Below are 24,039 nucleotides of genomic sequence, written 5' to 3' on the forward strand. Positions count from 1 at the left end.
AAGCTTAATTTATTTCCTTGTTTTCACAGAAGCTATTTACATATTGAGCAGTGTGTCTCTGCAGCAGCACTGTGTGCTCCGACACTTCACACGGTCACAGTTTCATCTTCTTGATGAACTTTGCGTACCACATGTAGGAGGTCGCTGCACACAAACCATACCTGGAAAGAAAAAGACATTCTCATCAGGAGTTCATGTCTCGGAGGACAAACTTTTGCTCATACAGAGGACCAGCTGCTTCCTACCATGTGATGATATACTGCATGTGTTCGTTCCTGAGTGTCACTCTGGTCTGTCCGCCGATTGGTCCACCAGGAATCGTGCTGCCTGTGAAGCACAGGAAGCATTTCTGTATTAGAAACCTGCAGGATTGCAGTTCTAGAGAGTCGGGAGGAGGAGCTGTGACTCACTGAAGTCGGCGTCGATGAAGATGGGCTCGGCTCCGGTGGCCCCGGACATGGCCTCCAGGTCACGGAAGTGCCAGCGGTTCCTCTCCACGTCGTTGTTTGGCACGAACGGCTTCCGAACCTCGGTGAGCTGGACGACTCCCACCACCTCCATCTCATCCTCCACCTGCAGGAGCAGCAGCTCAGTGAACACTTACCACACACCCACGATTATTTATCTGCTGTTAATAGAATCCAAGAAATTATGTTTGAGACATTTAAACTGAGCATTTCTGCTTTTAGTGTATGAATTTCTCTTTTTAATCTGAATTATACAATTTGAAATAAAGAAAAAAGGATGTAAATACAGAGAAGCATGTTCTGTAAAACTGTTTATAGAGATAAATGAAGAGCACACACCTTGTATCACCTTGTTTTACCTGGACTGGAATACACACCTGTCCTTTCTGCCTGGTCTCCGGCCGGATCTTCTGCCTGGGGACGTATCCTCTGTTCACCAGGATCGTGATGCTTCGGAGTCACAGCGACAGACCACAGTTACCACGGATCAGCCGTTACCGTTATTCTCCCCCCGTTCTGCCGTCACGTTTGTTCTCCTCACCCGAGGTCCGTGCAGTAGAACGGGGTGATGACGTTGGCGCCCGTCTCTCCGCTTGAAGACAGCCTCCCTGCCTCCCTGGCTTCTTTCTCGGGGTCGACCGGTGAGCGGGGCAACACGTACAGCTCCTTCGAGTGGTCGTACCGCCCGCGGACTCTCACCCGTCGGTACTCCAGCTCCTTCAGCTCATTAGGACTACCAACAAAGGAGAAACATGGTCAGGAAATATCAACTCGATGAAAATATCACCAATAATCTTTCTTATTTGAAGTTCATAAATATTCAGTTTTGGGCCAAGATGTAAAATAGAGGCAACAAACTGGGATGATTATGTTTAATTCAATTAATGTTTGACCTTTTTCTTTTAACTGTTTCAAAATTGTTTAATGACTTATTGTTCTAGGTCAAAAGGTTTGGCGATTATGTATTTATATTTTTAGATTCTATTAATATATGATCGATGGAGCAATGCTGTAAGGGATTTCCCTCTGGGATTATTTATCTATTCTAAATCCTCTCATGAAAAGCATCAAATACTCTAGTTTTGAACCATCAATTTATTTAAGTTGCTAAATTCACTTTGATTGAGTGGTGAGAGACCTCAGACTGGGCACTGCTGCTTGGTTTCTTGTATTTCCAGCGTGACCTGAAGCTTATTCTCCAAGTGTCTTTTCTATTCACTCACTCGATAGGAAGAGGAACGGGTTCTGCAGTCGTCAGCCGTGTCAGCTCATTAATCAGCTCCATCTTCCACTGACGCCTCTTCACCTGCACAGAAACACAGTGTTTTGTTGGATTTTAACAAACACGCCAAGACGTACTGATGTTGCAGATTGAAAAGAGGCCAGAAAGTTGAGACTGAGCAGCACCTGCCAGGTCCCGAGGCCGAAGGTGGTGGCAGGGATGAGCAGCAGGAACCATTTGAGAAAAGCGTCTTCTTCTTTCTCTGCTTTGGCCATCGTGGAGCTGGACCTTCGTCCGAAGGTGGTGAACCTGCCTGGAGGTGGAACAGCGGATCGATGTTTTTGCAAAACAACTAAACACGCTTTTATTGTGATTGATGAACAAGCTCTTATGGCACACAGAAAAGATAAATTATTATTATTATTATTCCTTTATTTCAGACATAACAGGTCCATATTAGAAAACTACATACAAACAGATAATTAAAAAGCTGAGAAATTTCATAAATGTAATTCAGACAGATGTTTGTGAATTTTATTTTCAACTGAATTTAGTCTAAATATGCATATTATTTTTTTATCAATAAGTAGTAATTTTACTGGATTTCTATAGACACAGTTTTGTTATTCGCATCCTACTTACTAATTCCATTACTTTATATACTCATAGTTCCTTGAACTTGGAAAAAAGTTTTGGATCAATAATTAAATTAGATAATAATTATGCACTTTGTCAACCTCATATTAAGTATTTCCTGGAGCTTGGTCAAATGAAATGTAGACTTCCACATGAGCACTGGTAGACTGCACAATCAGTTTCACAAACAGTTTAGTTAAGTAGTTCAATTTATTTTTATATGAAATAAAAAGCACAGTTACTGAATCTGATACTGATGGTTTTTATCCCCGCGGGTAACAACATTACTATCAAATGTAAAATGAGCCAATCAACTGTATTTCGATTTTGTCTGCACTTTTACCTGTATGAAACCAAAATGCAATAAAGAAAATACATGTTTTCATACCGTCTGCATTTTTAAAGAGTCTGGACAGAAGAAACGTCCTCTTGATGTAAATGACATGAGTCTGCAACCACAATTAAAAAAACTATTCACACATCTGCTCTCAATGCAAAAACATGACATTCACATATTCTAGTACTTACGTTATAAAGATAGTAAAAAAATACTAACCTGCCTCTTTAGTGCTGGAATCAGCCTGCTGGAAAAAGACAGCAGAGATTTCAAAGGAACCATGTCTGTGTCGCGATATGAATGAAAACTGTGGAGAAAGAGAGAGAAAAAAGTGACTACATAACAGCTACATAACCGACATGTTTCCCGTCACAGGGGGACAGATTTCCATGTTACCACTTCCGGGTTACCCACGCTCCGCCCAGTGTAGTACACACGTGTGTAGAGAAATGTGTTGATGTATGTATTTGTACTTTAATTTGTGTGTTTTTGTCTGAACTAAGGAAACCTGTCGGGTCGTTTCATTATGGATCTGGCCTCGAAGGACTCGTACATCCAGAAACTCGTCAGTAAAGTCATTTCTCAGCGGGACCAGGAGCCAAAGAACAGACCGTTCGGTGAGGCTAGCCTGCTGTTTTGGCTCATTTACAGCTTAATAGTGCCAGTTTATAACCTGTTCCTGCTTTTTTTCCGCTCTCAAGTAATCTTTTAATGCGTGTCAAACCAAAAATCCTATACATGGACGTCAAAGTCGGATGTTTTTACTACATTTTGCCACATAGGTAGCAGCGCTGCACCACAGCAGGTGTGAGTATGATGTATAGTGATAAATATAAACGCAAAGCAGCACAAAATTCTTTTTGCTTTAAGACTTGCTCTGTAAAATGGCTACTGAATCCTCTGTCAATCGATTAACTTTTTTTTTTTTAATTCGTAATAAAAAATAAGATTTTGCAGTGTGACTGACTGCACAGTGCATCAAAACAGTTCAAATCAGTCCAGTCGTGTGCCATCTTTATTGCATCTATTGATAAATTTGTGATATATTGTGCGTCCTTAATATACTCCAAATATATATAATATAAAACAGTGCAGCAGGCAAGATAGGAACAGTGGTTACTTTGTGTGAGGAATTGCATGGATTGTTTTTATTAATATTATTTCAACATTTGCATCCTCTTGTCATCAACCAAAATGAAACTGCTTGAGGGCCAGCTTTGGCCCTTGGGCTACATGTTTAACCTCATATCATAAAGCTGCAGTGTTTTTCTCTCAGTTCAAATCTGATTTCAGTCCTCAATTTGGTGCAGCAGCTCAGCAAACCTTACAGAACAGACAGAAGTGGTAATGGGACAATCCAGGGGCTTAACAGCAAATGCAAAAATCTCTGATAACTGCACCACAAGATAAAAGACATGCCTAATACCAGCTGTCACTGCCTGTTTTTATGTCAAAAAGTGAAGAAACAACCATTCTGGTGATTTGGACTTTATTTTTTGGATAACCAGGATGTTGATTGTGCACATCTTTCACTACATTAAAATAACAATGCTGTGTCTTTGTCTGTAGTTCCTTTCAAAGGTAAAAACGACTCCGGCCCTTCGAAGAAGAAAAAAGCTAAAAATAAAAATAGTAAAGCCAATGCCGCAGATGTGAAGACTTCCAAATCCCAACAACCCCAGCACAAGCCGCCAGCATCTCCGGCAGCTCAGAAAAAGAAACCTGCTGCCAAAGCCGGCGCGTCGGCGCCTGCGAGTGTGAATGGAGCCGCAGCAGAGAAGCATCAAGGTACGTTCAGGCTGCATATGCGCCGAAAAAAAGATCAATGTGATACACTGTACCCAGTTTAGACACTTTGTTTCCATGACGACATTAAGATTTATGAATGCTCAGGTCCAGATTGATAAACTGAGGTGATTTTTTTTCCTCTTTGTTCCACTTAGGAGGGAATGTCTCCGGCTTCTCTACAGTAGATGTGTTGCGTAAAAGGCTTCATGAAAAGATCGAGGAGTCCAGGGGTCAGGTATGGCCACCGTTTATCAGATCATAGATCAGGTGAATAGACTAGAACGTACAGCGCATGCTAACCGTATTCATCCTTCATCCAACAGGGCGCTCCGAAGAACGCGCTGTCAGAGGAAGTGCAGGCAAAGCGAGCCAAGCGAAAGCTGGAGCGGGAGCGCAAGAAGAGGAAGAGGAAGGAGTTCCTGATGAAGAGGCTGGCCGAGCAGAGCGGCCAAGAGATCAAGAGCGAGAATGAGCCCGAGGTCAAACCGAAAAAGGAGCAAGCTCCAGCCGCAAACAAGAGGAACGAGACGGCCATCATCTTCAACAAGGTGGAGACGGTGGAAGACAGATACGTGGACAAAACGGTGAAACGGAAGAACAAGAAGCAGAGCGTCAAGGGCCAGATCACGCCGCTGACGGGGAAGAACTACAAGCGGCTGCTCAGCCAGGTGGAGGCCCGCAAAACCAAGCTGGAGGAGCTGAGGGCGAAGGACGAGGGCAAGGCCCTGGAGATGGAGAAGAAGATCAAGTGGACCAACATGCTGTACAAAGCCGAGGGCCTGAAGATCAAAGACGACGAGGACATGCTGCGAGCCTCGCTGAAGCGCAAGGAGAAGTTTCGCGTTCAGAGGAAGAAGAGGTGGGACCAGCGCAGCGAGAGCGTCGTGGAGAAGATGCAGCAGCAGCAGGACAGGAGGAGGAGGAACATCCAGAAGCAGAAGCGGATGAAGTCCGACAAGAGGAAAGAACGGGCGCGAAAGAAGGGCGTAGTGCTGCCCGAGGACTTGAAAAAGGCTAAAGATTAGAGGAAGGATGCTTCAAAATGTGTTTTAATATTCAATTCAGATGAAATGCAGTTCTACTGATTTTATATGTATTGGTTCATGTGATCGTGTTCTTGGTTGGCAGTAATCTAGAATGTGCCATGATCAATAAAAGTGGCCTTTCCTCCTGAGTTTTTTGAGACTTTTACATTTTTGTTAACACAACAAAAGCAGCACAAACTGAAGAATGAATCTGAGGTGAAGTTATACAGAGGAAGAGAAAATCAACCACACGTTGGGCAGTGTGGAACTTTGATTGATTTGCTATTTAAAATAAAACATGAAAGGTCAGATATTTTAACAACAGGATGTAAAATATAGTTCCTTACAATTTAATGAAGAAAATGCATAATTTATCAGACTTGCAGCAGTCATTGTAATCAGAGGCCACATAGTTTATACTTATTGAGGCAGTTAAAAGAAAATGGTATGTTTGATACAAATTCATTAAACCCGCAGCTTTTTTTGAAAGTGTTATTTTTTGCAATGTGAGAAGAAACGCTCCTTCACTGGCGAAGCTTCACACAAAACACTGCAGCTGTGGTTTCTTCACTCTGCAGCAGTGCTGAAGAAGACTTGCAGGCTTCTGTCACTAAATATCACTGAATACCAGACACGGAATATTAACATCAGATGCACAGTAGAAATCATTCAGTAGTGATGTTTTTCAGTTTGAAAGGCACATTATGATTCAAGATTTTGTAGAATGTGATCAGAGCTCCAGTTTTGAAAATGAGGAAGAGAGATAAAACAGTTTAATATGTCTTTATTGAAGTTTGTCATTCTTAACTCATCAAAATAAAATTTCATCGTTTCACTACTGACTGGATTTTATTTTTGTGCATATTTCTCATCACAAGTCCCTCCAAATAGTTTGTGACATACAGAAAATTCAAAAAACTACTTGGATTCCGACAAAAAGGTATTTATCAATTCAAGCAATTTCTAATGACCCTATATGCCAACTTCCATGGATATTTGCTCACTTCAGGCGATTTTACAGTCTTTTTCTCTCTTCTTTCATACTTAATAGAGAGGATTGGGAGTTGGAAGGCAAATATCTTGCTGTACACACAACTTGACTTATAAATCTAATTCTGCATTGTATAAATTATGCAACACAGCTGCCAGTTTTTTAGTTTGCAAATTAGGTTGTAAAAATAACACCGTTTTTATTTTGAATAAAAATTATGACAAAATATATAGAAAATATATACAAAAACAAACATTGGAAAAGGTGTACAGTCTCTGCCTTCTGCAGCTAAAAATGTCTTTCCTTTTTATTCCACTCATACATGAACTGAAATCACCACAAAGCAAATCCAAAAAAATAATCGAAAAACTGTTAAATCCACTGGATGTAAAGGCTCTCATTGCATGTGACACTGTTCTTCATTCTTTTCTTTTCTTTTTTTTTTTTCCCAATACACTGATTTAATATTCACAAAATTTGGCTGTGAGTTCAGGCTTCATAAGTTCATGAGAAGCGCGCCCCCTGGTGGACGCGCGCGCCCGTGTCTTTTGCTCTCGGTGCGCGTGATCTCTCGCTCCGCCCAGACAGGAAGCAGAAACATCAACACAAGAAGGTTAAAGGGAAGCTGCAAGAACTTTGAAGCCCTCCTCAGGAGCCAGTTATTAAAGTGCGAAAAGACGCGCGCGGTGCTGCTTTCAGGGACAGTATGACTTTACGATCCAGCCACAGATGGGAATAATCCGCCATTTGGCTGCAGCCCGTCACAGTTTATTCAGAAGCCATCAAGTGGTGCGTTGTGGCAGTTTGCATGTCTGTGCAGTCCTGTATTGTGAATGAAAACGCGTTTCCTCCCCTCCTCCAGATAGCCATGGCCAGGCAGCTCCACGCGCGCAGGACGGAGGGCGTCGACAAGAACGTGTGGTGAGTGAGAATAATCAGCAACAGAGATCAGGACAAAGGTTTTAAATCCCAGCTAGAATCCGTGGGTCAATAATGTGGGAAAAAATAAACGGATGGCATCCAGACTCAAGGCCAGCGGAGAACATGCATTTTGCAATTTATGATTAATAACGGAGTTTAGGAAATTCCCACGTTTACCTGCAGACTTTAACGCAGCAGGTGAATGATCCGATCAGAGGAAGCAGATCATTAACATCAATAACAGTCATGTGACTGGAGGAAGAGAGGGGGGAGGCGCACAGTCTGGGCCAACCCATCCACCCCGTCATTTGTGCAAAGATCTGCATGCAACGATGAAAGTCTAGAAAAATAAGCATGATTTGATCAAAGTTGACCAACATCACACGTAATTCATGAGTTACATGTGTTTACTATCAGTGCTTACATGTTAAAAATGTGTGTTTTCAACAGAAATTTCCTCCTGAAGTTCAGTAAAAGGTTAATTTTTATACTATTGGGCACCACTGACTGTTTAGTTCTGACAATTTTATGTATTATCTGAAAAAAGAAGAGTAAAGCAGCCCATATATCAGTCTTCACATTAATTTTAGTTGCACAATATTTGTCATCAAATTTGGTTTGAAGGAGGAAAAACATGATGGTTTTTATGCTGTTGTTAGAAGTATAAAACTATTGTCTGTTTCCAAAATTGTCATCGATGCTGAAAACCCTGCAGAAGTTCAGCTAACATATTATTGTTACTTTTAAGATCACAGGACTCATAATAAAATGAGAATTTGCACATTCTGCATTGATCATTAGATGCTTCATTTATCTCCTGGATCACAGATTACCTGACTGAAAGGCCACAAAGGCTCGGTCCGTGAACAACAAACAAAGAACTGTGTTATAACTTAATCCCATGTCTCGCCAAATTTTTATACATAGGCAAAGACTATTTAAATCACCCCCAGTTTAGAGTGTTTATAATTGAATTATAGAATTAATGAGTCTGACTTTATTCATGACCTACTCTGTAAACTTAAATGTATTAAACCTTGTATTCGATCTTTCAGTGCATATTTCATGTGAATGTGTCATCACTGCATTGTTTGGTTGATCTGACTTGCATAACTACACATCTGAATCATGCTGAATGTATTTGAAACAGTAACCTATTCAGATTGGGCTGAATCACACACTTTCTGAATATGCGCTTTCCCTGCATCGCCTGAACTGTTTTTCAGGGTTGAATTCACGCAGCTGGCAGCGGATTATAAAGCGGTGAACCTGGGACAGGGCTTTCCGGACTTCTCCCCTCCCGACTTCGTCAAGGAGGCTTTCTGCAAGGCCGTCAGTGGAGGACCGTCCATGCACCAGTACACCCGCGCCTTTGTGAGTTCACCAACGAACCACGTCTGTTTTATTCTCTCTCATATGATTGTTCTTGTCGTCACTTGTTAAACTGTTTCCCTCCTTTCTCAGGGACATCCGCCTCTCGTCAAAAACTTGGCTAAGTTCTTCAGTCGGGTTGTGGGACGGGACATTGATCCCTTTGAAGACGTGCTGGTGACCGTCGGAGCGTACCAGGCTCTTTTCAGCGCCTTCCAGGCGCTGGTTAACGAGGGGGACGAGGTACGCAGGCCAAGACTTTGTCTCTGTTGTAGTTTATGGTAAATTTCTATGCATTTATTTAGCAATTTGCATGCAGCTTTTCATGCTTGCACACATTCAGGCCCGCTGATTATTCCTCAAACGCAGCATCGTCACACAGTTGGCATCATTTAAAATGGAAATATGAGGATTTTCACTGTAACTGAGTAGTATTGATATATTTAATTGTGAGTCAGCCGAGCTTCTACAATTAAGAACAACAAAAACACCTTTTTCTTTTAGCCATTTTCTGTCTTTTCAGACACGGTTAAACTCAGAAGTTGTGTTTCAGGTGATCATTGTGGAGCCGTTCTTTGACTGCTACCAGCCCATGGTGCTGATGAGTGGCGGAAAGGCCGTGTACGTCCCACTGAGGCCGGTGAGTCGACCGCAGCGCCACGCGCTTCAGTGTCTTTAATGGGCTCCCCTGGTGAATATTTTTTTATTTTGTTCGTGAATGTTAGAGAGAGGGCAGCGCCGTCCTGTCCAGTGCAGACTGGGTTCTGTCTGCGGAGGAGCTGGAGAGTAAAGTCACTCCGCACACTAAAGCCATCGTCATCAACACTCCCAACAACCCGCTGGGGAAGGTGAGGTGTGTGCAGCGTCTCCAGCGAGCGTCAGGAGGGGGTTCCTGTTCACATACAGTCAGAAATAATGTTTAAATGTTTTGTAGATCAGTTTCTGGGAAGTTGCATTGAACCGATACACGCGGGTGTTTTCCAGGTTTATAAAACTGAGGAGCTTCAGGTGATCGCTGACCTGTGCATCAAACACGACCTGCTGTGCGTCAGCGACGAGGTGTACGAGTGGCTCACGTACGACGGGGCGAAGCACGTGAAGATCGGTGGGATACGAGCCGCCCGACGCGCACAGACACAACACACACGACGCACAATATTCTCATTTAATGCATCTGTTTTAATGACAGCCAGCCTTCCTGGCATGTGGGAAAGAACCATCACAGTGGGCAGCGGGGGAAAGACATTCAGTGCCACTGGCTGGAAGGTAGCACACAAAAAAAGCATTGTTATTATTTTTATTTTTGTCTCTCTGCTGCTCAGTTCTACAGTGATCTGGTTTTATTCCTTTGACTTGTTAGGTCGGCTGGGCGATTGGCTCCGGAAACATCCTCAAACACCTGAAAACCATCCATCAGAACTCCGTTTACCACTGTCCAACAGCTGCTCAGGTAAACACATCCGGCCACAGTCACTGACATTTAAACTGAATTTAAATTTGAACGCTGCTGATCCTGCCTGCGGGCAGGAAGCCGTGGCTCAGGGGTTCCAGAGGGAGTACGAGCTGTTCGGGACTCCGGAGAGCTACTTCCAGCAGCTGCCGGCGATGCTGCACCACAAGAGGAAGAAGCTGGCCTCGTGTCTGCAGAGCGTGGGTCTGCAGCCCGTCATGCCCGAGGGGGGATACTTCATGATCGCCGACATCTCGTCCATCAGTGAGCGACGGACGGCTTAAAAACTGCAGTAAATATCAGGCTGGCTATAGCTAAATCTCTTTGTGTGTGTGTGTGTGTGTGTGTGTGTGTGTGTTAGAGGTGGACTTCAATGACCAGAGCAGCGAGGATGAACCTTACGACTTCAGATTTGTGAAGTGGCTCGTCAGAGAGAAGGTACATATGAAGATGTTCATGTGGGTTGAATGTTCTTTATAGGCATCTAATTTCTAATATATTGAAAAAAAATAGTGGGTTTCTTAGTATGAAGCTCATTTTATGCACATTTAACTACATATTAATTGAACTTATGGTAAATTACTTTCTTTCAAGGTAAAAAATATCAAATGATAAAATTGGAGATAAAAATCGGTCATTCTTATTAAATTAGCGGCCGTAATTCTTAGAAATTCCTGTTAAATGCGCTCAATGACTTTTGTACAAATTTCTGGGGTGCTCGTAATGATCAAATCTCTAACTGCAGTGATATTGATCCCTCTTCTCCTCTCAGCATTTAGCAACAATCCCCGTCTCTGCGTTCTACAGTCCAGAGCACAGCAAGGAGTTTGACAAATACATCCGCTTCTGCTTCGTCAAGGTAAACTGGTCCCCGTTGAGTTAAAGCTGCTTCTGTTTCAGTCCTGTGAGTAAAACTCTGGGATTTTTGTCCCAACAGGAGGACGCCACACTGGACGCTGCTGCGGACATCTTGAAAAAGTGGAGTCAAAGAGAGTGAAATCAACTAAATGTGACACATTGTTTCATCAATCCATCCACAAATTTACAGAGTATTTTAAAATATTTTAGCATTTTGATCTACCTCCTTCCTGAGAATATGAATATGTGTTATTAGTGTCTCTCCACAGATCAAACACACCATCCAGGTATTATTATTTTTTTAATCAGATGATATCCATCCACTGAACATCACATTTTACTTGCAAAGATGATTGTTTTAATTTAACGTTAGTGTAAAATAAAATAAAGGTTTTGAAAGAATTTGCGGTTCTTAGTTTTGTTTGATGGTTGAATTTAGAAAGTCGTCATTTAAACAGTGTGATTCAGAAAGAACATGTTATTTACCTAACTGTAGGTATTGATCAGAGTATGGAGTGTCATTGTGAAAGTTAATAAGTTAATGCAGAATCAGAAAGTACGAGAACAGAAATGGTTTTATTAGAATTATTTTGACTGTTGAAAATACAGACGTTTTGGTTTATGTGTAACAAACTTAAAATGAATAGTAGTTTCACTGTTTCGATACTTTTTGTGCTAACGGAGAACTTTATTTCAATTGGCATAGAATATTTTGAAGTGCACCACAATCACCATCACAATCATTTTGGGCTTTTAAAATGTAACATGGTATAAAGATTTAAGATCCCGGGCAAGAAGTGTTAAGTGCAACTCAACCAAGCAACAAATTTGAAATGGTGCACAAAGCAGGACTTAAAAAAAACCCTTCAATGCTTCATTGAAAACATCAAGGATTTGTAGGATCATTAAGTATTTTTTGAGTGAATTGAGTTCACATGGACTGCTATAAAATCCACTGGCATATGTTTAATTAGTGAACACAGCATTACAAATGTATGCACATGGTTGTCTCCTGAACAGACTTAAAACAAACACAATCTGTCTACAACAGTATTTGAAAAAAAAAATACCGTTATTAAACCAAGTTAAAATTCTTATGTGGATTATTTATTCTATTTATTTATTTATTTATTTATTTTACATTTATTACATATAAACGGAACCTTTCAGGCCCAGAAATGAAGTTTTCCGAAATAAAATCTGATACCATAACTATTTCAACTGAAAAAGGACTATTAAATACCCTTATTTACCCGTAATATAATTTTTAAATGTGCCTGAAAGCGTCACGTGACAACAACGTGCTGACCCGGAAGTCAATATCTTCACGTGCTCAGTGAGTAAAGATGTCTGCTGCGTTGAAGAGACCTAAAGTTGCTTCTCCTCAGGTATTTTTACTCTAATTTCACAGTAATGTCACAGTGTAACTTAATATGTACCTCCTGTAATGTTCCGGGTGTGTTTTTACAGTCCGAGGAGCGCGTGGACTGGAGGAAACGGAAAGCAGAAAGTGAGTAAACAACGGAAATTAGCCACATTTTGCAAAACTAGCTTTCAGCTGCATGCTAAAGGATGGCTTAAAGTTCTATAAACTATTGAGCTTTTTAGAAGATTTAAACTTTACTGGTGATAGATGAGCAGATTTCGAGTGAAAGTCTTATTTCCGTGTGTTGTGTAATTTTTATGACATTGTTCTTTAATTTAAATTGTGTTTTAGCTTGATCAAATCAAACGACTCAGTGTTTCTCACCGAGTTTATTTTTGCAAATTTGCTTGATTTCCCCCTCTTATTGCTCTGAAAATTATGGAAAATGTGAGGTTTCTTATCAGTGGAAATGAAGTGAGGAAGCTTATCCAAGTCAAATAGCAATGATTTTGTGAACCAGTCGTGTAAATGTATGCAGTTCTGCCATCTGGTGGTGCTGTCATGTTTCAGTGACAATAAAGCAAGAAAAATTAATTCATATTTCACTTTCATCATTCAAATACAAGGCAGTTCACAGAGCTTTGCTTTACAGGGTATTGTGGAAATACATTAAATCAAGGCGATTAATCATGTTAATTTTAAGAAAATAAGATGATGAAGCTCATTAAAACAAAGTGGTCACAAAAAAATTTCCCTCTGGGATTAATACAGTTCAATTCCATTCTGTTCTATATGAAGACAGGCATATAAGGGATAATAAATGTATTAAAACTTAAAAATCGAACATACACATAAGATGTCTTTAGGCCTGAGACTGTTCTAATCTTAAATAAATAAAAATAATGCTGTCATTTACTGAAACGTACACACCATTATAATAATCCACCCTACTGAAATTGAATGCACTTGCATTGTTTTTCCAGATGGCAGGAAGCTTATTGTGTTATTTTCCTTATGTGGTTGTTGAATTTTACTTGTCCTGCCTGACACATTGCATAGTCAGAGTTAATCAGCCGTTATTTGATTTTCTTCCCAATGTCACCTGATTCTCTTTAAATGACAGTAAAAGAGGCTAAAAAGCAAAGAAAAGAGGCAAAGCTGATCAAACAGTTGGAAAAGCAGAAAGCCCAAGAAGAGGCAGCAAAAGAAGAGCAAGAAGAAAGCCTCAACAAAACAGGTAATTTTATAACACGCACGTCGTCAGCTTTTAAGTGACTATGCGGAGACGGCTGTAATGAGTCGTCTGTGATGTTTGGTGTTTTTAGGCCGTCCTTACACGGTGAGCGTCGCCGTGCCGGGTTCTGTCCTGGACAACGCTCAGTCCACTGAACTGCGGACATACCTGGCCGGACAGATCGCCCGAGCCTGCGTCGTCTTCTGCGTCGATGAAATCATTGTGTTCGATGAGCAAGGAGAAGACGTCAAGTCAGTTATTTGAATTACAGTCGGCGCTCTCAAAATCCTCCAGAACTATTTATACAAGATTTTTGTGTTTGTATATTTGCAGGAGTGTTGAAGGAGACTTTACCGGCGTCGGGAAGAAGGGACACGCTTGTCTCCAGCTGGCAAGAATACTTCAGTATCTTGAATGTCCACAGTAAGTTAAAAAAAAAAAAAAACACCAGATCATTTTTACCAGTGTTACAAAGTCCACTTCATGAGAGAGAGCTTTCAGCCTTGCTTCTCCATCAGGTATCTGCGGAAGTGGTTCTTCCCAAAGCATCCGGATCTACAGTATGCAGGTGAGTTTATTAATATGTGTGACTCTTTTCAGAAAACTCTGATACATTTTTATTCACGAAGATCCAGATAGATGTTTTTATAAATATGTTTTTTTGTTTCTGTCAGGACTTCTGAACCCTCTGGACAGCCCTCACCACATGAGGATAGACGAAGAGTCTGAATATCGGGAGGGGATTGTTCTGGATCGGCCGGCGAAACAAGGAAAGGGCTCCTTGGTCAACTGTGGAATGAGGAAGGTGAGTGAGCCTACAACATCCGGAAGTGTCATGAATGATGTACTTAATGCTGTCCATGTCTGGAGTTGAGTTACTGGGATTATTCTGGCTTTTCCTGAAACATTTACAAAGCATTCACTGCTGAGCTGCATAATTGTCGCTCAGGCTGTTTCTGTATTTCTCAAACATGCAGATAAACCAAACAACATGGTACATTTCTCTCAAAAGTTGCCTCATGATTTATTTTATCCTGTTTATTCTCAAATCTGGGAACTTGTCTGGTCTAATGTTTTCCTCCACCGGTCTGAGGATTGTTAGTAACAAGTGTGCCGATGCTCATGTTCTGTTTTTTAATTGTTTGAAAATTCAAAGTGCCTTAAACATAAAAGGACAATCTCAAAACTACTTTCAAATGAATCTAATCGAGTTTGTGCATCTCGGACTGCATTTATTAAGTATCCAGCATCGGTTGTATCAGTGTATGGATGGAAATTTAAAGGTCTGTCAGGCCGTTGTGTGTCGGTGCAACGTGACGGTTTTTGACATCTTATTTCTGTTTGGAGTTCTTCTGACTCCCCGCGTGTCGCTGTAAGGACCCTCTGTGTCCGTCTGCCCCTCCAGGATGTCCGTATCGACAAGCAGCTGCAGTCTGGACTTCGAGTGACGGTGCGGCTCAATAAGACACAGATTCAAGGTGCACGTCTTCATCAAATCCCCACACACATTTTATTTTTTTTTAACAATATCTTTTATTTTCATGTTGTGGTCACATCACATCATTCAGTGTTTGTCATTTCTCCTGTCGGCAGAAAGCAAAGTGAGTAAAGGAGTGGTTGTGGCTCCTCACGTGCCCAGAAGCGAAGGCGGTCTCTACTGGGGCTACAGCGTTCGCCTCGCCTCTTGTTTCAGTGAGTTTCTTCTCGTCCCTCGTCTGTCCTGCTCAGCTATAAGCTTCAGTTTTAACTTCAGTTCTGTTGGAGTTGTGCGTGAACGCAGCCTCCCTGCTTCAACCCGACTTTGTTGAAACAGGCGCAGTTTTCACAGAAAGTCCGTTTAAAGAAGGCTACGACGTGACGGTTGGCACATCGGAGAGGGGCAGCAGCCTGGACCGAGCAGCGCTCCCTCCATTCAGGTAGGTCTGTTACCCCCGAAACAGAGCGCTCAATCCCGAAGGGAGACTTTGAGAGGTCTTTTAAACATTAGCATGCTCTCATGCTAAATTACAGAGGTAAAAACTTTAGCATGCCGGCGTTAGCAGTTAGCTTGAAGCGTCTAAATGCAGCTTCGCAGAAGTCAAGCAAGCTTTTTTTTAATTATTATCTTTTTTTTAGGCATCTTTTGGTGGTTTTTGGAGGCCTTCAGGGATTAGAAGCCAGTGTGGACGCCGACCAAAACCTGGATGAAACGGATCCCAGCGTGTTGTTTGACCTTTACCTCAACACGTGCCCGGGTCAGGGCAGCAGGACCATTCGCACTGAGGTGAGCGCAGAGATGCAGAATCTGAAAGCGCCGTCTCACAACCTCACCGTTTGTGCATTTATCTCACTGATTTTCTCTCCCAACAGGAAGCCATCTTAATTTCCATGGCGGGACTGAGGCAGAAGATCACAGCTGCTTTCTCAGACGTTTCCAACGGCTCATTAAAAAACAGTGATGTAGCGAAGTAATTAAAATGGTGCTGATGGATGGATCAAAGAGCTGGTGTTTCCTGTGAGCTGGTTGCTTGTCTCCGACTGGATTATCATCCGTGCCTGTGGCTCAGATTGAACCAGATTTCTCCTGCTGATGAAAATCTGACTTTTGCTCCTGAGTCATGAAACAAATTGTCAGTAATTTTAAAAATGCAAATGCTATTCACATGCAAGAGCTGCTGTTTAAGTATTCGACAAGCAAATACAACTAAACAAGACATCTCAATCAAAGCTGGCCAGGGAGAATTTCTAAAAACATGGATAATTCAACAGTTACATATGTTTCTTTGGGGGACATTTCACTGTGTTTTGCTGCAGAAGACTTCATTAAAATTAACTATGTTGAGATTAGACTTGTTCAACATTTTTTTTTAGTACACTGCAACAACAGCTGCAAAAAAAGTGTAAATTTAAAGTTATTTCTCTATTTTTTTCAGCCCAGAGATGAAGTCAACCTTGCAGAGTGAGTCAAACTTATATGGGGCATTTTGGGAATCAGTTTGATTTAGATGCAACAAGACGAACTTCCAACAGTCCTGTTAATTTCTCTCTTAAGCCTCTGTTCTGTTTTCTATCTTTAAAAAATATATATGTAAAAAGCACTTTGTGTGTGAGAAGTACGATACAAATATCTGGATACTCTCCCTGAAACGACCCTGGTGGGATTCAGCTTGTTCCTCTTGGCCTCCACTGCTCTCCTTGATAAGTATTTTATATAAATATAAGTAAAGCTAATGATATCAGTATGGTGGGTGTTAAAATCGTCAATGTCCTGTCAAACTGAGCAGCCAGATCCACTTCTTCACATCATACATTTGTTTTTCCTCAGTTTCCGTGTATTATTGTTGGGTTAAAATAAATGCTTACATTCACCATCATATTCATAAATCGGTAGTTTTGGGATCCTTCTCTTGCTTTATGAAGCCTGAATGATCCTGAATGAACTTCAGCAATGCCAGTAATTCAAGGTGTCGCCTTACTAAATCGAGCAGGCGATTGCTCATTGGTAAGCTGAATGTTAAATGATACCGACCGCGATACGTTCGGGGTTCAGCTGCATGTGTTGGGATGAGACAAAACCAGGAGGTTCACCTTCTAAAGCGAAAATGGATCAGTAGTATCTTGGAAATGAAGATATCTATTCAGTATAAATTATATTAAAATGTGAATAATGTGTCAGTATTTGTGAAATACATCTATTGCCTCATAATATTCAATTTACTGGCCTCAGTTCTTTCCTCTGTCGACTTGACAAAACCAAAATATCATTGTATTTATCGCCTAAAGCTTTTTTTATTTTCTTCCAGAATGTCTGCAGCACCGAGTCAAACTGTACAGTGACTGTTTTTTAAAATTCAACATTTTCCCTAATGTATCTGTTTGTCCAACGTCCAAGTGTTTTGAGCTATAAGTGTCAAACAGCTTTGGGGCGACGAACCGACCGACCGGATGGTTGAATCCCAGCTGCAGGGTGGATGGCAACCTTAGGTCAAAAAATTACAAAAGGAAGCAATAGCTGCACTTTAAAAAAAACTGAAGCTGGCTGGTTTTCATGATTTTCTCTGCTCGAGGTTGCACTGGTCTAAGATCAACGGACAGCACAACACAGACGCGATGGAAGCTTCCTTTTTGCAGGTGAAATTACATTCAAATGAATTAATTTATACTGTCAGGGTTTGTGAAAACATGCACGCAGAAAAGAGCCTGAAAAGCTTTTGCCAACTTTAGTCTACACAGAATTAATCTGCCACTCAGGATTTTGGGCTGCGCTCTCTTTTATAAAGAAATTAATTAGAAATGTACGTTTTTTTTTTCCCAAGAATGCATTTTTGCATTAAAACCATTGGAAACATTTGAATGTGAAATCACTCATCGGTAATCATGCTATTATCATTAACTGATGGGGCTGTATGTGACCCCTGAACCCCCTGTCCTCAAGGTGCAGTACATTCAGTTTTAGTAATGCCACTCTTGCCCTCCAGGTGGCAGTAGAGAGTCCTTGGTTCTCTGAGATTTAGCCGTCAGTGGTCCCCGGAGCTGCAGTAGTCCTGAAATACAACCATCTTTATGATGTTGGAATTGGCTGCTGCCATTTTCTTTTTTTTTTTTTTCTGTTCTTGGACTGAAAACAAAGTCTGATACTCGCTGCGCCATCTAGTGGTGGAAAGTGGTGTTACAAAACTATTCATGGTAGCTGTTAGCTGATTAACTTTGGTAGATTTTCCTGCAACAGTCTTAGATTTAAACTAACAAATTGTACTTTTAAACATTGATATGTTTACTTTAAATGTCTATGTATGAATATTTCATTCGATGTTTTCTGTCTGGTATTGGTTCTGGAACTGCTAATGTTTGCTTTCTAAATCTCTCCACTTATGTACCGTGTTGTAAGGCCCCGATATTATTGATTGCTTGTATGCTGGATCAGTGGCTTGAAACACTGGCATCATCTGCATACAGTAGTTACAAGCTGGATGGAGGCTCATTTGTAGTCGGGTCTAATTGGAGGTGCTGCTGATATAACCTCCCTTAAACATGGGAAATCACAACTACAATTCCAACAATGTATTTAACAAAAATATAAACATGTAAAAAAAAAAAAAAAAAAAATTAATTTACTCCTATTTACAAAAGCTCTTGTCCGACGGCTTCAGAGAGTCAGTGTGGGACATGCAGAGCTCTTCAGAGACATTCCTCTTTTCACTTTTCAGGGCAGTTCCTGAAAATGTGCCACCGTGCAGCTTTCCAAAGTCAGAAGCTGCAGTGAAACCGGCGCTCATTCAGAGGGTCGCCGGGCCTTTTTCACCATTTGGGATGTGTGAAGGTGATGTTGTACTGCTTCGCCCAGCGTGCAAACACCTGTTTCTCCGTAATGAAGCGGTGGTGGTTCCCTCGCCGCCCGCTCTCGTTCTGGATGTACGTGAGGCATTCGTCGGATCCCCTGGGTTTGTAGTAGTGGTACGGCAGCTTTTTGGAACCGGGCTTTTTTCTGGGGGGAAAAAGTTTGGAGTTTTCAAGTTAATGAACGCTTATTCTGTCATGTGTGTTTCAAAGATCAGGGGTGTCGAACATAAGACCCATGGACCACAACCGTGCTACCATGAAAGCTGGCAAACTAGCATTAGCCTCAGAGCCATGCTGTCAGGGTGAGTTCATAAACCTGATTTAGAAGACGATGGACTGTTCTGCTCACCCGCAGTAGTTGGGTGGAACCATCCCATAAACCTTGATGTTATCGCAGATCTCAATAGCGATGACCATTGTGAACCAGCCTGTGCTCAACCATGAGTGAGACTTTTGCCTGAGAAGAAGCAACAACAAACAGCTTTGTCGGTGTGACATTCAGGATGCGACGGAGTCGGCGGGTTTCCTTCCTGTAACTCACCGATCTCGGCCCGTTTCTCTGTGAAAGAGACTGTCGAATCTGCGCATCTTCACCGGCGCGATGCTGAAACAGGACAGGTTGCTGTACGTCATGCTGACTCTCTGGATCAGCCTGTTCAGCGTGCCTTTGGCCTCCTTCCCGATCTTGTTCGGCGGTCCCCAGAAAATGACGGCGGCGTTGGCGTCCATGTGGTGCAGGAAGTCGTTGGGCCTGCGGACCACCCGGAACACGCTGGAGTGGGCCACCACCCTCAGCGTGGTGCGGTTCCCCACGTCGGACTCGAACCCCGACGTGGGGGCGTCGTTCATGCGGATCACACACTCCGTCCGGTCGATCTCCTCGCCGGCTTGGCTGCCCAGGACGTGGCTGGAGCTCGTCACCAGAGCGCAGTGATGACACAGCAGGGTCATGTTCTGAGAAGCAGAGGCCGTTTTTAATGGACTGCATTAAAACTGAAACCATTGGAAACTGATTGAGGATAACAATAAATAATAAAAGAAGCTGTAGGTATCGAAAAATTCCTAATCTTCTATTTTCCTGTATTAGTTTTTGACCTTTAGAGGAAAGACTTTTTTAGCATCATCTGCTGCTTCTTCTACTACTACAACTGATTTTTCTTTCACGCATAGTCAGTTTTTGTTTATAGAATTGTCGTCATTTCAATTTCAAGATGTATATTAACTGCGAGGGGAAAAAATTACATAATTTAATCAAATTGTATTCACAGTTTGACATGAAATTGCTCTACTGAAACTTTTTTTTTTTTGCATAATGTTGCAGACCAAAAGGAGTCTGAGAACTTTTTCTCATACTACGTACAGTTATAACAACAGTTTTATTGTTAGAAATAATACAAAACAAAGTTAATTTTGCCTCATGAACTTCCATGTATGGCTAACTGCAAACTTTGTAGCATCATCATACTAGTGGTAAACTGTTAATCTATCACTTCAATCCATAATAAAAATCAAAACATGATTGGACGGGTTATAGAATTTGTGGATTTTGTTGCATTGTGAATTTTATTACTGTTGCGTTGTGATTTTTTATTTTTTATTTTTTTTGCTGTTGTGGATTTTTTTACTGTTGTGTTGTCACTTTTTGCTGTTGTGTTGTGGCGATGACCCTTCTGGGCCACCATCCGAGTGTGAATTTTCTGCAATTTCACCAACTGATAACAATATTCCCACAGTATGATTTTCTATGCTTAATGGTTCCTCGGAGTAAAACACTTGTTTTGTCATTATCATTTATTAAAAGTTTACAAACCACTTCACCCTCAAGCCATTGAGCTCACTCGACTGAGAGGAGTGTTTGTGTGTCTGCAGATTATTAAGTGCCTGCGTCGATGACTCCATGCAGTCATTTAACTTCACTTCAGATTCATGAATAATGAATTCCTGAAAGAATAAACACAAACTGAGAGACTGTGGTGTTTTGACAGCTCGCCTCCGTTTTCACACCGTTTTGTGCGGCTGATCTCTTGAGAGTATTTTAAATAATCACCTGATAGTCTTACATAAACTGCAGCTGTGATACAGCTCTCCATGGAACTTTACATCAGCTTCCCATGGTGCTTCACTTTTTTCTTTTTTTTTAAGTTTCTTTTTAACTGAAGTGAAAACTTGACTGATTTCCAGGCTGCAGCAGTGATGGGTGCCCTTAAAACCTTTTATGCAACCGTCCAGACGTGAATTATTTAGCCAAGCCTCGTCCTCCCCAAATTAACAGGCCGCCATCCTAACGTATGCACATATTTCTGCTGAGGTCGTAAAAGTGCTCGAGTCCAGCTGACCTTGTTCCCGTAAACTGGAACGTATCCGTCCTTCCCAGACCACTTCTTCAGGTCCGTGGTCTTGATGGCGTGGTTCGCCGCCATGTGGAAGGGAGCGTAGACGGGCTCGATGTTGTTGCTCGAGCTGTACAGGATGAGCAGCGTCGTCAGGATGAAGATGGCGGCGAAAATGGCCATCTTGCGGCTCTGCTGTCCCTGCACCACAGACAACAGAGTTACTGAGTGGAGTAAGTTGCATGATACTGAGCTGTGATGGAAAGAGAATAACCAGAATGTTCATTCATCTCCTTGTTGACTCGATAAAGAGCCAACAGCAGCTCAGTGTGACACCGCAGCCTCATCTTCTCCCTCGACTGGTTATCAGAGTGGATAATCTTCCTCCGTCTCCTGTATCCTCCTCATTGATCTCCCTCTTCTCTTCGTACAGATCCCGTCCCTCCTGCCACACACAGCCACACCATCCCAGCCTCGTCTTATCCCTCTCCCACCGAACTGTCCGTCAGGATCCCGTCCTGCTAATGAACCGATTTCTGCTCAACACCCTCAGATCCGACACTGAAACTTCACACTCGTCTCTAAACCGATCAGCATGCTCGTCAAATTATTATCATTTCATTGACAGTCTTAATCGTGTGTCTAACAAGAGAACAGCTCCACAATAATTCCATCAAGTCTCTTCAGTCGTGTTCTTTTTTGGATGAAACTTTCCATTTTCCTGCAGTGGATGGTGGCTGTGATCAGGCTGTGAGCCAGTGTGGCGTCCACTCAGATTCTTCACAGTTTATTCTGTGTTGGACGCTGGAACATCTCTTTATTCACGTCTTTAACAATCATTCTTGGCACTTGAAGCATTTTTTTTCCCTGTCTTGCTGGACGCAGCACTCTGGATTTAAGTGAATGTACCGTGATGAGGTTCAGAGTTATATAAGGAGAGAGGACGGGGTGGGACTCGGTCAGCCTGATAACCGCTGTAGTTTCAACCACATTACACTTTGTACTCATGTTTGAGGATTTTTTTCTTTTGTACATGGAGCTTGAGTAGTCATTCTACAAATAAAATGTTCATATACTTAAGTTTTTTTTCTTTTTTTTATGAAAGCAAGTGGAGCTAAAATCAAAAAAACAATTACACATTCCTATTTTTACATCCTCCTTATGAATATACAATGAAGGGTCTGTGGATGGAACATTTTTTTGCATGAATTATACAGACAATGTGGTGATGAACTGGGGCGGTCAGTGCCCTGGGGCACGAGCTGCCTGGAGATCATATGAACCACATGTACTATTGATGACTAGATACAAACATATGACCAGACTTTCGATACAAGAGTAACACATTTCTGATTAGACAGTGTAACATTCACTGGAAGTACGTTGCCTTCAGATTTGGACTTCATTTTCTGGGCTAGTGTGGCATTCACAAGCCGATTTCTGACTTAATGTTTAGTATAACAGTTCAAAATTTTTTGCTATTTTTAGAGAGTCTGTACTTTATTTCACAAATTTCACACTTTTCTCAATTCTCCAGTCATTACAAAGTCACTGATCTCGCTCTACATTGTCAATATAACATAAATATACACAAGGGAAAATATTGGGCTGAATATGTTGCTTAAAGACATGGTGAGGTGAGGGATTGACCCTGAAACACAGCAGCAGACAATTCACTCATACCGGCTGAGACACATGCAAATCATGTCCTCCAGCTTGTGTGTTTTGACTCATTGTATTGCATAGAAAGATGTTGGGACAGTCCTGGTTTAGGGGTCCAACAGTGCCGCACCCTCCGCCTTACCTTCCCACTGTGCCCCATGCTGTCAGATCAGTGCCAGAGACCACACAGGGGCGGTGACTGTCTGTCATCATATCTGATGGACACACACACACACACACACACACACGTTATAATCCCAGCACATTTTATTCCCAAATTAAATTGAACTTCATTCCAATCTCTGTGCATGTTTCCATGTCGAACTTCACACTCTTCAGCAGGTCGGATTTAACCTGATATTAAAGCATAATTTAAAAGGCAGAAATGCATTTTTAACCAGTTGTCTTGGAGACGCGCGGCGCTGCGATGTAAATATTTGGGTTCAGTCACACCATCTTTGCGCAGAAGCTCGCGCGGCGCTCTTGATGCACCTTTTGATCTTATAACAAAATAAAAAAAGCATACACACGCGCGCGCGCGCGGAGACAGACAGACACGCACCTCGCAGACGCGTTAAAGACGGACGGACGGACAGGTGAGCGGGTGTCTGTCCGGGTTTACCTTGTCATGGTCCCGGTGGTCTCGGCTGAACGTCTCCCTCCTCTCTGGCTGCCCCCATCTTCCTGCACCACGCGTGACGTCAGCGCCGCGTCTCCCACTGCAGCACGCGCTCGCGCTCCCTCCCACTTTATAACAGCACGAGGCGGTTCGCAGAACTGCACGAGCCCGGGAAGGAGCATTAATGCGAAACGTGAAGAAATTAAGCTTAAATAAAGATAATAAAGTAATGTGTGCTTTTAGAAAGTCTGAACACAAAAAAATACAGCTTGAAGGCATTTTGTGAGGAGACACAGTTTTTAGTTCCTACATCCCTCACCTGTGGAACAAACTTCCTGAACACCTGAGAACTCCTGACACACACACTTCTCTTTTAAATCAGGACTGTAAACACTAAGTAACAGATTTAACTCATTTTATTACCTTTATGTTAGCAATTGTTA

General features: G+C 41.9%; 5 protein-coding genes across 5 annotated transcripts; 3 read left to right on the forward strand and 2 right to left on the reverse strand.

Annotated features, from left to right (window-relative positions):
- On the reverse strand, positions 1-20,217 carry LOC115383324 (surfeit locus protein 1-like). The gene is made up of 11 exons (XM_030085497.1): positions 20,209-20,217; positions 15,047-15,049; positions 2,882-2,969; positions 2,714-2,774; positions 1,875-2,002; positions 1,691-1,773; positions 1,009-1,200; positions 845-917; positions 411-573; positions 246-327; positions 1-161 (listed from the first exon to the last, which is right to left on the reverse strand). Exons 3-11 carry the CDS (start codon positions 2,942-2,944, stop codon positions 95-97), a joined length of 912 nt encoding a protein of 303 aa, XP_029941357.1. The 5' UTR covers positions 2,945-2,969; positions 15,047-15,049; positions 20,209-20,217; the 3' UTR covers positions 1-94.
- On the forward strand, positions 3,079-6,224 carry LOC115383322 (surfeit locus protein 6 homolog). Its single transcript, XM_030085495.1, has 4 exons — positions 3,079-3,279; positions 4,232-4,450; positions 4,606-4,685; positions 4,774-6,224. The coding sequence occupies exons 1-4, from the start codon at positions 3,189-3,191 to the stop codon at positions 5,473-5,475; spliced, it is 1,092 nt and encodes a 363-aa protein (XP_029941355.1). The 5' UTR covers positions 3,079-3,188; the 3' UTR covers positions 5,476-6,224.
- Positions 7,072-11,462, forward strand: LOC115383320 (kynurenine--oxoglutarate transaminase 1-like). The gene is made up of 13 exons (XM_030085493.1): positions 7,072-7,255; positions 7,329-7,387; positions 8,614-8,761; positions 8,852-9,001; positions 9,312-9,398; positions 9,484-9,606; positions 9,743-9,863; positions 9,948-10,024; positions 10,119-10,208; positions 10,286-10,472; positions 10,570-10,646; positions 10,981-11,067; positions 11,146-11,462. The coding sequence occupies exons 1-13, from the start codon at positions 7,196-7,198 to the stop codon at positions 11,203-11,205; spliced, it is 1,326 nt and encodes a 441-aa protein (XP_029941353.1). The 5' UTR covers positions 7,072-7,195; the 3' UTR covers positions 11,206-11,462.
- On the forward strand, positions 12,413-17,300 carry LOC115383321 (putative methyltransferase C9orf114 homolog). The gene is made up of 12 exons (XM_030085494.1): positions 12,413-12,454; positions 12,537-12,576; positions 13,556-13,669; positions 13,758-13,917; positions 14,000-14,089; positions 14,185-14,234; positions 14,341-14,471; positions 15,072-15,144; positions 15,260-15,358; positions 15,480-15,582; positions 15,782-15,929; positions 16,016-17,300. The coding sequence occupies exons 1-12, from the start codon at positions 12,413-12,415 to the stop codon at positions 16,115-16,117; spliced, it is 1,152 nt and encodes a 383-aa protein (XP_029941354.1). The 3' UTR covers positions 16,118-17,300.
- LOC115383323 (alpha-N-acetylgalactosaminide alpha-2,6-sialyltransferase 6-like) lies at positions 18,769-23,662 on the reverse strand. Its single transcript, XM_030085496.1, has 6 exons — positions 23,600-23,662; positions 23,120-23,192; positions 21,322-21,516; positions 19,527-19,939; positions 19,335-19,442; positions 18,769-19,130 (listed from the first exon to the last, which is right to left on the reverse strand). The coding sequence occupies exons 2-6, from the start codon at positions 23,135-23,137 to the stop codon at positions 18,944-18,946; spliced, it is 921 nt and encodes a 306-aa protein (XP_029941356.1). The 5' UTR covers positions 23,138-23,192; positions 23,600-23,662; the 3' UTR covers positions 18,769-18,943.
- Between the last annotated feature and the right edge of the window lie 377 nt (positions 23,663-24,039).

Source organism: Salarias fasciatus, assembly GCF_902148845.1.
Source record: "Salarias fasciatus chromosome 7 unlocalized genomic scaffold, fSalaFa1.1 super_scaffold_4, whole genome shotgun sequence".
Classification (NCBI taxonomy): Eukaryota; Metazoa; Chordata; class Actinopteri; order Blenniiformes; family Blenniidae; genus Salarias; species Salarias fasciatus.